Source organism: Lynx canadensis, chromosome C2, assembly GCF_007474595.2.
Source record: "Lynx canadensis isolate LIC74 chromosome C2, mLynCan4.pri.v2, whole genome shotgun sequence".
Classification (NCBI taxonomy): Eukaryota; Metazoa; Chordata; class Mammalia; order Carnivora; family Felidae; genus Lynx; species Lynx canadensis.
In genome coordinates, this window is record NC_044311.2 from 25,772,122 (window position 1) to 25,785,985 (window position 13,864).

The window sequence follows — 13,864 nt, forward strand, 5'->3', positions numbered from 1 at the left end:
GATGGTTTGTGTATGTCTTACCTCTACTCAGGGCTAATATATAGAAAGAAGAAAATTTGAGATTGAAAGATTTTGGACAAAGTTTTAAATACTACTCTGGGAAAATAGGCTGTTGGTTTGAATAAACAAGCTTCAGTTAAAACTCTTGGTCTCTGAAGCATGCTGCTAATCTAATGTTTCTGATCGTTTAGATCCTAAATCTATAATAAGCCATTTAATTCATGATGGTTTATCAAAAACATCATTTATAAGAATTTTATTCCTGATAATAATTCCTTAATAATTCCCAGTGGTTTCAGATGACAAGTGTGCTGAACCTGCCACTAGGTCAGTCTCAGTTCCAGAGATGGATTGTGAACTATTATGACTGGGTCCTCTTGTTCTTCCAAGGTCACCAAAGAACCTTCCAGTTAAAACCTAGCTTCCATGTTACTTGCCTCCACAGAGAGGGACAAAAGAAAACATGAGTATCTGATCACTTGGCAGTCACAGTTTTTATTGTAATGTAGTAAGTTGATGTTCTGGTTTTTGAAAATGAAATTATAGAAATATCCACACATGTACTCCCCTGTAATTTTAACTAAGGAAACATCTAAGCAATTATAGTATAGGAGAAAATAAGGAAAGCATCTTGGAATGTTATCTGTGTTATCAGGTTTAATTTTTTTTTTTTGCCCATTTTCGTTTATTTTGGTATTAAAAACCACTTAAATTTAAGCCATTCCATTAAAAGCATGTTGTTTGAAGTTTGTTTTAAAGGTTCCTAAAAACTCTCAGGAAAACTACAAATGTGAACTTTCTTTTAAATAGCGGTTAAACGTAATTCGTTTGTTATTTCCTATCAACGTGCTGATCAATATGTGTGTACCTAACTTTTAAAAATTCTAGATAAGGTGAATTTTAATGTTTTAATTTTTATAAAATATAAATCATGTTATTCACTTTACCTTCACTTGAATGAAAGCATGCTTTGATACTTACTTAAACCTACCAATTTCATTTTAAAATTATTGACAATTAAGTCTTATAACTGTATTTTCCCATCTAGGAATTTGGAGTGCCTAAACCTTCTGCTGAATACTGGTGCAGACTTCAACAAAAAGGACAAATTTGGGAGGTACGGTGTGATATAGTTCCTCTATAGAACGTAATTAATGTTATTTACTTAATGATTAGCATGATCTTCTAACTGGCTTCTGAGAATTAACTGAACAGTTCAGTATCATTTGCATTGTGATCACGATTGAGAAGCCCAAATAAGTCAGTAACTTCTAAATACTCATTTTTACTCACAGTCGTCTTCCACTTGGGCCCCTGCCACAGCCCCAGGCTACCAGGTCTACCTTATGAGCGCCTCTGTATATCTTGGTATCATTCCTTCTCCTCCCATATTTATACCATGAAAATGTAAACCCCCATGGTGCCTGAGTTCCTTCAAGAAACTCATAAGACCCAGAACTCAGTAATACATTTCTCCTTCCCCATAAGTCATTTCATTGTCATTTCCCCTATGGGGAAATAGGTTATAAATATATATGAAATTTTTGTTCTCCCGTGTAAACATACACACATAACAACACATCCACACATACCCCTTCATATGACTGGTAGGAAAGCACCTGTGAAGTAGCCCCAGGCCTCTTTGTGACTAGCATTTATGGTAGCAGTACTTATATCCACCACGACCTGCGAAGTTATTTAGAGTAGGAGTTGATACAGCATGTGCTAAAGCCATACAGGAAATGATGGAAGGCAGTTCACATTGGTTTAAAAAACAGAAGTGGAGGGGTGCCTGGGTGGCTCAGCCAGTTAAGTATCCGACCCTTAATCTCATAGTTCAGATCTTGATCTCAGGGTTGTGAGTTCGAGCCCCATGTGGGGCTCTGTGCTGGGCATGAAGCCTACTTTAAAAAATAAAAGTGGCAGTGCAAAAAAGGTTGTGTGTCTTGAGAATTATATCAAAGTACATGACAAGAAAGTGTGTGTCAGAAGGAAATATGTGGATGTATGTCAGTGCATGTGATGGGCCAGTACAGAAGTAAACAGAATTATGTACGGTAGGGAATCAGAAATGCACAGAAGAAGAAAAAAAACTACTTGACTCCATAATTACTTTGAGGAATAGACTGCTCTCATAGGCTTACTAATAGAAAGAACTAATGACCTGCAAAATCAAAAATCACTTTGGCTTTGCAATGCAATATTTTTACAGCCAATTTGCTTTGATAATTGTACTGTAATCCATCTTGTATTAGTTAATTTGTAGTACTTGAAGAGTTTTTTACTACAGATGCAGAGAGGGCCTCGGAAGCATATTCTGAGTTTAGAAGCTTGAAAGTAATTCAGGGTTAACTGTGTTTCTTAAAATGCTATTACTGCAGTATATTGTTATCCAATAAAGTAAAATAATGTTTTACTGTCATCTCACTCAGTAAATGTTTTAGAAGAAATTATACCATGAAGACTCTGGACTGTATTTACCTTCACTTTGTTTTTTTTTTTTTTCCTCCTCCTCCTCCCCCTCCTTTTTTTTTTTCTTTTTTTTTTTTTTTTTTTAAGTGAAAAGTCATGGGATCATCATAGAGTTGTAATCCAAAGACTAGGGACTCCTAACTTTAGTAACATTCTGTTGCATTTCAGTAACTGAGACGAAAATGGCTACAAATAAATATTCATTCTTTAGAAATTAAAAACAGTACTCTAACTCTTCTGAATAGTGAACAATGTGCATTTTTTGCTTAAGAATCCTGTTATTACTGTGCACCTTTACTGTATACTTTACAACTGGGCTTTCTTTTAAATGCTTCTATATTTCTCTTTATTCTTCTACTGAGACAGGAGTAGAAGTTTCTTCTACCTCTGTACTGCAAAACATTTTATTAGTATAAGAAAAGCCTTGTTAAAATGAAAGTTTTGAAGTTTCTGAGCAGAATATGAAGGTGTCTGTGATATACTCAAAAGACTAGAATTGTTACTGTGGGGACCATGAAATAATTTAACTGTGTTTCTGTTTTATTCCCTATTCTTAGAGGTTCTCTGCCATCTTACTTTCTTCTACTGGCTTTCTGTCCAGCCCTCCAAAAGACTTAGTATATGGCAGAAATCAATCTCAGGCTCACTATAAATACATTATTTGTAACTGGGTCAAGTAAGAGTAAGCTCTTGTTTACTGGTATATGTCCCTGGCTTTTATTTTTCTGATATTAACTTGGGCACAAAAGATCTCCACTTCACTATGCTGCTGCCAACTGCAATTACCAGTGCCTGTTTGCTCTTGTGGGATCAGGAGCAAGTGTGAATGACCTTGATGAAAGAGGATGCACACCCCTGCACTATGCAGCTACATCAGACACAGATGGCAAGTAAGTATCATGTGGTGAGAATGAAGGATTGTTTCTATAAACCAGCATCTTCCATGTGGATGGCTGTTGGTTTTTTATACAATTTTATATTTTCTTTTTGTACTTTTTTTTAGTCTCTGGTTCAGGAAATAAATTGGTTTCATAATTATTCCTAAATCATAGTTTACTACCTATTTCTACTCAGCAACCTGCCTTATTGACTGGTCTGGTAGAAGAAAGATAAAGGCCTCTTGTCGTCCTCTCTGCCAAAAGCACATCTTAATATCACCTCCGTGTTTTTTCCCTCTGACTTCTCAGAGGCAGCAGCCTTGAGTTTATTGTAGGGAAAGGGAAAGAGAAGAGAGATGGACAATGCCAACAGAAGATGGGGCAGAGATTGGAATACCAGTATCCGTCAGAGGTTGAGATTTTATATTTGTAAGAGACCCTTATAAATTGGTATCCAATAAGGGAGTAACCAAACGCAGAATCTGACATGTAGTTGTTGCTAAATATTACTTAAATAAGTAAATGAGATAATAGGCTAACTAAATATTGGCCAAGAATGACTGAATGAGAACAAAGGATTGAGAGATGTGTAAATTATTTTTATAATTAATGTTCAGCTAAAGTTGATCAGAACTGTTTATAGTACCTTATATACATTGCCTTCTTGGAAAAACATAACCTCCTTGGAGACCGTGATCTTCAGTCTGTGGTATTCTCCATGTGTCTGGGTCAGTTAAGAGCAAAAATAACCTTAAGAAAAAATAAATAGTGATTCTTAGTGAAGGATTTTATAAAATATATGTCAAGGAAGTTTTATTTAACATAGAACTATTTGTTTGGTTTTTACTATTTGCTTTTTACCCTCAAAATAAAAAGCATAATTTGATGGTATTATTCACAAATGTTAATTTGTTATAAATCTTATAACTGATATCAAAGCCATTTCTATCAGTAGCACTTTGTTATGTTGGTTTATAGCTAAAACTCTAATCTTGAAAGCACTAGTAAAATGTACTTTTTGTTTACAACAATATATCGCTTTGTACAATTTCATATATACCCAGAATAGTTAGGTACAGATAGATTTTGGGAGAAGTTAAATTATTTGACTATGTTTTTAGGTAGTGGCTCTTCAAAGAAAGAAAATCTATGGTAAAGACTTTGTAAATAAGAAAGTATTTTGGTAAATTTGGATAAAATAGATCATCCTCTGATTTATAAATTTTGTACTTTCAGGATTCGATTTATAGATTTTCTTGAAATAGGTTATGCCTAAAATGACTATATCACTACCAATAATCCTTTACCACTGCTCCCACAGACTGGTTATTGGGTGTTGCTCAGCAGAATCTACATAAATTCCACTGAGAGGTCACACACATAAACACACACACATGCACATTGAGATTACCCAAAGTTCTCCTGCCCTTAGAAAATTACATTAAATGTTAATTCTTGCACAAAAATCAAAAGAGCAACAGTGTTCAGCCCATACTGTTTAGGATTTGTGGTTTTATTTTAAGCCAATGTACTTTTTCTTTTCAACGTTTATTTATTTTTGGGACAGAGAGAGACAGAGCATGAACGGGCGAGGGGCAGAGAGAGAGAGAGAGGGAGACACAGAATCGGAAACAGGCTCCAGGCTCTGAGCCATCAGCCCAGAGCCCGACGCGGGGCTCGAACTCACGGACCGCGAGATCGTGACCTGGCTGAAGTCGGACGCTTAACCGACTGCGCCACCCAGGCGCCCCAATGTACTTTTTCTTTAGAGGTGTACTACTACTAAAGTGAATTAAATCATTAGTTTTCTCATGTCATATCAATGGTTTAGAGCCATAGCTACTAATATTTATTGCTTAAACGTTTTAATTCTCAGTGTCTACACCAAGCAGCCTAATGTATAGAAAGAACATGAGCTTTGGGGTCCAAAAGACCCAGTCTAAATCTTGGAGTTTCTATATTATACCTCTTTGAGCCTGAGCAAGTAATTGCCAAGCAAAATCTTCTTTATCTGTAAGATTAGAAAGAAACGTACTTCTTAGAATTGTGGGGAAAACTGAGATCATGGGTATAAAAGAATCTAACACTGTTTCTTAGAGCCTCTGTTTCCTTAAAGAATCAGAATCCCAGAGGGGCGCCTGGGTGGCGCAGTCGGTTAAGCGTCCGACTTCAGCCAGGTCACGATCTCGCGGTCCACGAGTTCGAGCCCCGCGTCGGGCTCTGGGCTGATGGCTCAGAGCCTGGAGCCTGTTTCCGATTCTGTGTCTCCCTCTCTCTCTGCCCCTCCCCCGTTCATGCTCTGTCTCTCTCTGTCCCAAAAATAAATAAACGTTGAAAAAAAAAAAAATTTTTAAAAATAAAAAAAAAAAAAAAAGAATCAGAATCCCAGAGATCCTGTTTAATGCCATCATTTATTGACTCAGTGATTTGTTCCCTGAGAACTTTGTGGAAGCTATAAGCCACAGTAACCATTTTAGGATACCAGAGGCATCCTTTCAATAAGTGATTGTTTTGGAGGCTTAAACAGTAGCATTAAAGATTTATTTTTCTAAGTTGTGCTCATTTAATTCCCAGGTATAGGTCGAATAATAAGAGAATCTGGCATGATTTCATATATAATTCTGGCAAAGCAAGTATGAAATATTTTCTAAAAGAAAACACAAAATCCCATAGTTTCATATTACTATTATTCAGTAATATGTGTCTGTTGCTTTGTTTTTTTGATGATGACTTACTAATTTCCTATCAGCACCCCCAGGGAAAGTTATTTATATTTTGGAATTTTTGATACCTGACATTGGTTTTCTGCTATCCAAGAGCGATATAAGTATTTATAACTCTCCTCTGCCTTAATGTCCCTCTGTCTTCAGTTTCAATAAATATTAGAAAAATACGTAAAATCTTTCTTGACTCATTCTACTCATTCTTTTAGTCACCCCCATTGTCCTAGTGTCTGCATTCTTTATAGACAGTCATGACTCAAATACATAGTTGCTGTCACAAGAAACATGTACTAAATATTAATTTAATGTACTAAATATTAATAAATAAAATTCTCTTTGCCAGTTGAAGAGAAATAGGGCTGTCTTTGAGCAAGATGGTTAAGGATCTCCTCCATACCCATGTGGTATGTATAAGAGAAGGAAAAGATTGGGGGGGGTGGTTTTTTCTGATTATACATAGAGAAGAAATCCTCTTCATGCCTGTTCTCCTGAGATAACCACTATTAACCTGAATATTTCTGTGTGTGTATGTAGATCATTTCATGTCCATCATAGTCTAATCAAAGTTAAAGCCTTGGTATGTGCCTTTCCTTAGCCTTTTCTGTGTTCATGTAATTGTATATAAATGTTTTTATGAGTATATATATTTCACTGAGATCCACTTCTAAGGTGATAGTTGGCATTTTTCACAAAAATGGCATATTTTGACTTCTAATATCATTGTTTTGAACTTTATATAAATGGCATCATACAGTTCTTTGTGTAGAAGCTTTATAATCCTTAGATTTCTTCCCAAGTACTTAATACTTTTATTGCCAAAATAAACCTATCTTTAAATTTCCTTTTGTTGTGGTACAGAGAAAATACATTTAGCTTTTGTACATGACTTTATATTCAGCAGGCTTGTGTAACTCATTTTGAAAATGTATGTAAGACAACATTGGGTTTGATAGTGGCTCTGCTACCTGTTGTGAGACTCGGGGCAAGTTACTTCACATCTCTCTACCCATTTTGTCTGTGAAATGGGGGAAATAGTCTGACCTAACTCAAATGGCCAAATAAGGTGTAGGATATCTGAATGCCTAGAACAGTATCTCTAATCTTCCGGTAAAGAATAGCTGTATTTTTTAAACTGTGCTTGATATCTTTTTCTTTTTTCTTCTTTGATAAGAACAGACACTATTATACACCATAATGGGAGAAAATAGAGGAAGGAGGGCCTCTGGGAACAATGCCACATTCCCTGCCCTGGGCTGAGTGGGTCTTACCAAGAGCTCTGACCAGCCATGGGACTCATGGGTGGTAGGGGAAGAGTTTGAAATGTACTCTGGTTTAAATTATGTGCTTAACTGGAATGATACTTAATTTGTCTAACATATTAAATGAAGGAAACAAAATATGTAACAGTAAGAGCAGTTTATTACTTAGCTGTTTCACCATGAATATTGCTCCAGGTTTTGCATACAGCTTATGTTAGGGGAAAGAGATTAAAGAGAATATTCATCTTAAATTTTTTGACTTGTATAAAATCAGTGTGTGTGCTAATTTACAATTTCAGAAAAAGAAAAATTAGACTTCCTCCCCTCCATTTTATTTGCAAATTAAATGTGAGGTCCAGATATTCGAGATCACATAATTTGTGGTTCAGTATTTTGTAAGCACCCAGGTTAAAGTATCATTCTAATTCATTAATTCCTGTGCTAAGGCATTGGTAGCATGAAAGGAGCACTGGATAAAAAGAAAACCTAAGGTGTAGTCCTTGCTTTGCCATATGCTAGCCAAAAGATTTGGAACAAATGATTTGATTTTCGTGAGCCACAGTAATTTTTCCAGTTGTTAAAGGTAATGCTCATCTCACAAAGTAGTTAAGAAATTTTATATTGCTTAGCAAAATCTAAAAGGCATGCCAGTAGAAGGAATTTTATCATTTTTAATCAACCGTTAGCCTTTGTTTTGTTACAGGAGACCAATTATCTGAATAATGTGAATGTAAAAAATAAATAATATGATAAGAACTACCTACTGTATCTGTAACACTTAAATTATTTGAAACCATTCACTGCTTGGAAGGCAGCTACGCTCATGCTATACCACCAACACTGCACTAATGCTGTATATTTGGACTAGTCACTATGGATAATGCCTTGAGATGTGCTTTACTACTTCAGAAAGTAAACATGAACTTACCTACTTGTTTTGCCTTCCTTAAATAAATCTTTTTTTCAGTACTCATATATCAGCAAGTTATCTTAAAATAGTTTGTTCCACGGATAGAATCTTCCTGGTACTCAGGTCTCGGGAGAACTATTTCTGCTCTCTCGCTCTCTCTCTCTCTCTCTCTCTCTCTCTCTCTCTCTCTCACCTAGAGAACTTGATTAAAGATAGATATGCCCTTGTGTGAAATGTTTGTGCCTGCAAAGCAGTGAGACTGTCCTCCAGCCCTGCAGATCTTTTATGCATTCCAGTGAGCATTGACCTCTGAGTTGGATACCTAGGAAAACTGGATACAGTTTATGCCCTGCCTAGAACAATTTGTACAGGCTCCTCAGAGCTAATTTATGAACACCAAAAAATACCAGTCTTCTTACCTTAGAGTCAGATTGAGTTTGTTTGTTTGTTTTAATCACAATGATACCCAGTTCACCATGTTTGACTAATAATTTTAGCTGTACATAAATATAAAAATCCCACTTAAAAGCATAGACATTTGCTACCATTGAGGATAGTATAATATAGATTCTGCAAGTAATTCCTAGGGGACTGAAAGGATTTTAAGCAATTCAGTATTAAAGAAATAAGGGTTGGCATTGAAAAGAATAGCCTGGGTAGATAATAGATAATATAGATAGATAAGAGATAGATGATAGTTATGTGTATGTATGATATAGTTACTGAAAGACCAATTACATTGCTTTAGAGTTTTGTTTTTGTGTAACTTCAGTATGCTTTTGGAAACTCGAATTTTTTCAGTTTTTTTTTTATTTTTTGTGTATATTTAACATACAGTGTTAAATTAATTTCAGGTGTACAATTTAGTGATTAAACTATTCCATACATTACCCATTGTTCATCATGACAAGTGCACTCCTTAAGGAAACTTCAATTTTTAACAAGGAATATTTGACTATAAATTGTCCCCCAGTAGTTGTATTAATATTTAGTTAATATTGCAGTCAGTATTGCAATATTAGACAAATTATCAATGAATAATTATGAACTTGGAATTTGAGCCTGAATGGAGTTTAGCTTCCTTAGTTGGATTTCTGCCCTACCCCCCATCTGTCAAATGAATAAACAGAGGCCATTTCACCATAAAGTTGAAATTTCTATTTGATTTGCTCAAGATCACTAGTATATAACAAGTTCTATGGACAGATCTTTTAATTTGTAATTCAGTGCTCTTTGTTGATGCAGTAACAATAACACGTAATAAAATTGTAACAAGTCATGAACCATATGATGCCTTTTAAAATTATTTTTCTCATGTTTTAATCGCACAGAAACAAAGTAAATCTACCATGGGAAGGTCTTTCTTGTTACCACCATACCACCTTCTACTGAGAACACCCTTCTCAGTCCTCTGATTCGAGATCATTGAAATCTGACCTTGTTTTCCTGAGATTTTTTTTTTTATATCCTTTCTTCAGCTTCCTAATGAGATCTTACACTCACTGTGTGTTCCAGATACGTCAGCAGTAATATTGCCAACATTGGATGTTCACCACCACTAAGTTTAATCCTGTCAGATATTGTTTGAGTGGAATAGGTGGTGCCATACATAGTGACTGTGTAAAAGACAGCCCGCAGGTACACTGAGCTTATTGACAGACTCTGGAGATACTCACTCTGAATGAATTTTCTTCATTCTTATGAACATTTTGCTTGTATTCTTACGATAGTTACAGTCAATGTCATTTAAAGACAAATTTATGTCGTGTAGATATATTTATGATTTTTACATTACTCAAGAAAAAAATTGTAAGAAATTGTAATTGTAAAAAAATAGTTTTTAGTTGCAGGCTGTTTTAATCCTTGGTAAAATGCAAGATTTAGAATTTTGAATGTGTTATTACTATATATAGGTGCCTGGAATACTTATTAAGAAATGATGCAAATCCAGGGATCCGTGACAAGCAAGGATACAATGCAGTTCATTATTCAGCTGCTTATGGTCACCGTCTATGTCTTCAGCTGGTAAGATTCCTGAATTCTTGTGGAAGGACTAATGTGATTTTATATTCTAATAACATATGAAAATGAGAATAAATGAATCAAGATACAAACTCTATCACTTTTTAATATTTTTAGAACCTATATACCTCTTAAATTCATACTTGCCTCAGTATCTCGCATTCCCTTTTCCCTTTCAAAAAGAAAGGAGAGAAGGGGAAAGTGGGTGATGGGCATTGAGGAGGGCACCTGTTGGGATGAGCACTGGGTGTTGTATGGAAACCAATTTGACAATAAGTTTCATACTTAAAAAAAAAAAAAAAGGAAAGAAAGGAGAAAATTAGATCTCTGGAGAGGGCTACTTATGTCCTTCCCTTATATTACCACATCACATTGGTGTAGCATTTCTCTTCCTTTAAATAAATGTTTTCTAGAAATTTCTAAAGAACTGTAACCATGTCTTCTGTGAGAGGAGGCCTTTTTTCCCACATATTTAGAGTTCTGAAAAGCCCGTTCTTTTTACAGCCTCTCCTGGTAGGGGAGACAATACTGCAAAGGAACTTTTTATTTCAGTTATGGTCTCATCCTTGAGTATATGCACCATTCACTCCATTTTGCCAAATCAAAGACAAGTTAAAAGATTCTGAAGTGTGTAACAAATGCTTCAAGTTAAAGGTTTCTTTATTTAGATTTACCTTATAAATTGTATTAAACTTCACTTCCCCTCAAAGAGAGTGAGTATTAAAGATTGAAAAAGCAGGTTGACATATTCAATATAGCACTTAAAACCTGCTATCAGAAATAACAGGTATTTTCTTAGGTTACTATGTATCTTGTAGACTAATATCTTAGACCCATGAATGTAGATTGTGGTCTGTTATACACTTGTTTATTTAAAAGACTCAATCTTGGGAGACAAAGGAAGCACAAGTTCAGAATAGAATTTAACAGAAGCCTTGTATAAATAGACCTGTAGTTAACATTTATCTCTAATATATATGAATACTTCCTAAGCTAAATATTCTTATTTTAAATTTTATTTCAGATTGCAAGCGAAACTCCTTTAGATGTTGTAAGTAATAATCAATATCCCCTTTACTATTCAGAGTATTATTTCTTTGCTCTCACTAGAGCTGAAGCCTGTTTTACACATTCCTAAGAACAAACATAGTGACAGAAATCATATGTGCAGGGGATGGGAAGGGGGTTCTTACTTGATGGTGAGTAAATAGCATTTCCCTCAAGCTAGTTTATAGCCCTCCCTCAGAGTTCTTATTCTGTGGTACTTACCACACATGCGTGATGATCTATTGTGTAAGGTTGCTGAGTGGAGTTTTTCATAATGTAATGGACTAAGATTTTAAAATATAATGGCTCAAGTGTCAATTTTTACTCTAAAATTGATTTAAACTTGGGGGAGAGGGAGCAGGAATAACTGCTAGAATATATCCAAAAGTACCATTTCTGACATTTCAAATGCTTTTCCTTCCCAGTTAATGGAAACCTCGGGGACAGACATGCTGAGTGATTCAGACAATAGAGCGACAATAAGCCCTTTACATTTGGCTGTGAGTACTACCTTCACAGCCAACTTGATGGCTGGTTTACTGAAAATACCTCATATATGTTTGTTTGACTTAAACTAGTACCCATGTATGATGGTCCATGTATGATGATCATGAAATTAAAACTTAAGAATTTTTTTTAAATTCAGAGACTTCTTGAGTTCACTTTGTTATGTTTTGTTTTATTAAAAAAAAAAAAAATTGTGGTCTTTGGATTTCCCCCAAAGGCCTACTCTAAGGGAGAGAATATACCTGTGATGTGAATTTAAAAAAACACTGCCCTAAAGGAATGGCTTCTAACTTGCTAAACAGAACTGTATTTTCTGTGGTATTTCTACAACTTTTTGCTTACTTTTTGATCTTGGAGCACTAAGTGTGTGCTCACTGGTCCTTCAGTTACTCATGCTATAGGATTTGGGGCACCTGGATGGTTCAGTCAGTTAAGTGTCCACTCTTGGTTTTGGCTCAGGTCGTTGTCTCGCAGTTCATGAGTCTGGCTCCATGATGACAGTGCAGAGCCTGCTTGGGATTCTCTGTCTCCCTCTCTGTGCCCCCCCCCCCTCAAAAATAAATAAACTTGTAAAAAAAAGAAACCTCTGAATTTTTCCTCTTAATGATTAGTCCCTAAGAGGAGAAGGTTAGCGAAGTGTAACAATTCTTTAAATCAAATGTGGGAATGAATTACTTTAGGAAATTTCAAGTAGGGCCCAGTCTAGTTCTTTTTGTGCTACAAGAAGAGTCTATTTTTGGAACAGAGCACATTAACAGTTGCTGGGGGTGAGAAAGAGACTAAGAGGAGACTCCGATATAGTCACCGGCCTTTTGGGAGACTTCTGGTTTTAAATATAGTAAAATGCTTATAAGGAGGGTGTATACTTAAGTTAATGGATCACTACAAGTTCAGTGATCCATTTAATTGTTTCTTCTTATATATGCTATTATTTTTTATAATACTCTCCTTGCGTATTTCATAACACCAACACACGTTCATTGAATTTTCTTGCCCTTTTCCTCACTAGTACTTCCTGCCATTTCCTAAATAACTAGGGAGGCATGCTGCAGCTTCTTGCTTCCTTGCCCTGTGGATCTTTCGAAATACTATGTACTCTCCCAGACGTGCCCAGTAAATAAGTCCTGTGAAAGGGCAAAGCCAACGTGGAGAAAACAGCCATTTTACTGTTGGTGGCGAGAGATGCAGTCTGAGCAGATGGCAAGGCAGTTCTTCCTGCTCCGTCACCACCATTCTTACACTAGCACTGTCCCTTCCTGAGCATCTACTAGGTGCCACACTAAGCATTTTGCCAAGTTTATGAATACGTTACCTCAGAAACTATAGGTTTTTTGTTTTGGGGTGGGGGGGTTTGCTAGGTTTTTACTCCATGGCTATTATGAATAGTGGTGCAAAATATGAACATGGCTATGCTAAATAGTGGTTTTAAGCTGAAATGGAACGAATTTTGTTAAAATTTAGTAAATTAGGCTCAGTGAACTGTGATTATATCACCACTTTCACATTATATATCTGTTCCTAGGAGGTTTTCAGAAATGACTCGAAGTGCTTTTTTACCCTTCCAAACTCACCCCATCCAAGACACCTTAGTGCTGTGAAAACACACCAGCTTGAGGCTTAAGGAAACTGGTCTTGGTTCTTATCTTTGTACATACTGTGTGTACAAATTCGTTGTCTCAGTCCTATACAAGGACATCCTGACGGGAGGCTCTCTGGCAACTCGTCATGGCTTCTTGTCATCCTTATTGTGTCTCTTCTTGTTATACACTCCTAGTGTCTTATACGTATGCTGTATCTCTCACATTTCTTTCTGTTAATAGCATCATCTCATTGACCAGGTTATTACAGAACAAGATTAGATGTGATCCTAGGACGGTAGAGTTCCATAATCTCCAGTTACTTTAATCTTCAAGGTGGTCAAGAAACTCTGTAGGTAGTGAGAAACATCAAAGAGACCAGTAAGGCCCAGAGCAACTTTACCTCTTTCTGGTACTTTCCGACATTTTCTGCAAGAAATAACTTTACAGCCCTTTGCTGCAGTGTGGG

At 35.9% G+C, this 13,864-nt stretch overlaps 1 protein-coding gene across 6 annotated transcripts in view; it reads left to right on the forward strand.

The window, feature by feature from the left end:
- The window catches only part of ANKRD28 (ankyrin repeat domain 28), a 202,609-nt gene that overhangs the window by 162,450 nt on the left and 26,295 nt on the right, over positions 1–13,864 (forward strand). For all 6 annotated transcript variants that reach the window (XM_030328697.1, XM_030328700.1, XM_030328698.1 and 3 more), the window contains 5 exons: positions 1,049–1,117; positions 3,222–3,362; positions 10,156–10,267; positions 11,289–11,315; positions 11,737–11,811. In XM_030328697.1, the coding sequence (XP_030184557.1) occupies positions 1,049–1,117; positions 3,222–3,362; positions 10,156–10,267; positions 11,289–11,315; positions 11,737–11,811 (424 nt within the window). The remainder of the gene's footprint in view (positions 1–1,048; positions 1,118–3,221; positions 3,363–10,155; positions 10,268–11,288; positions 11,316–11,736; positions 11,812–13,864) is intronic.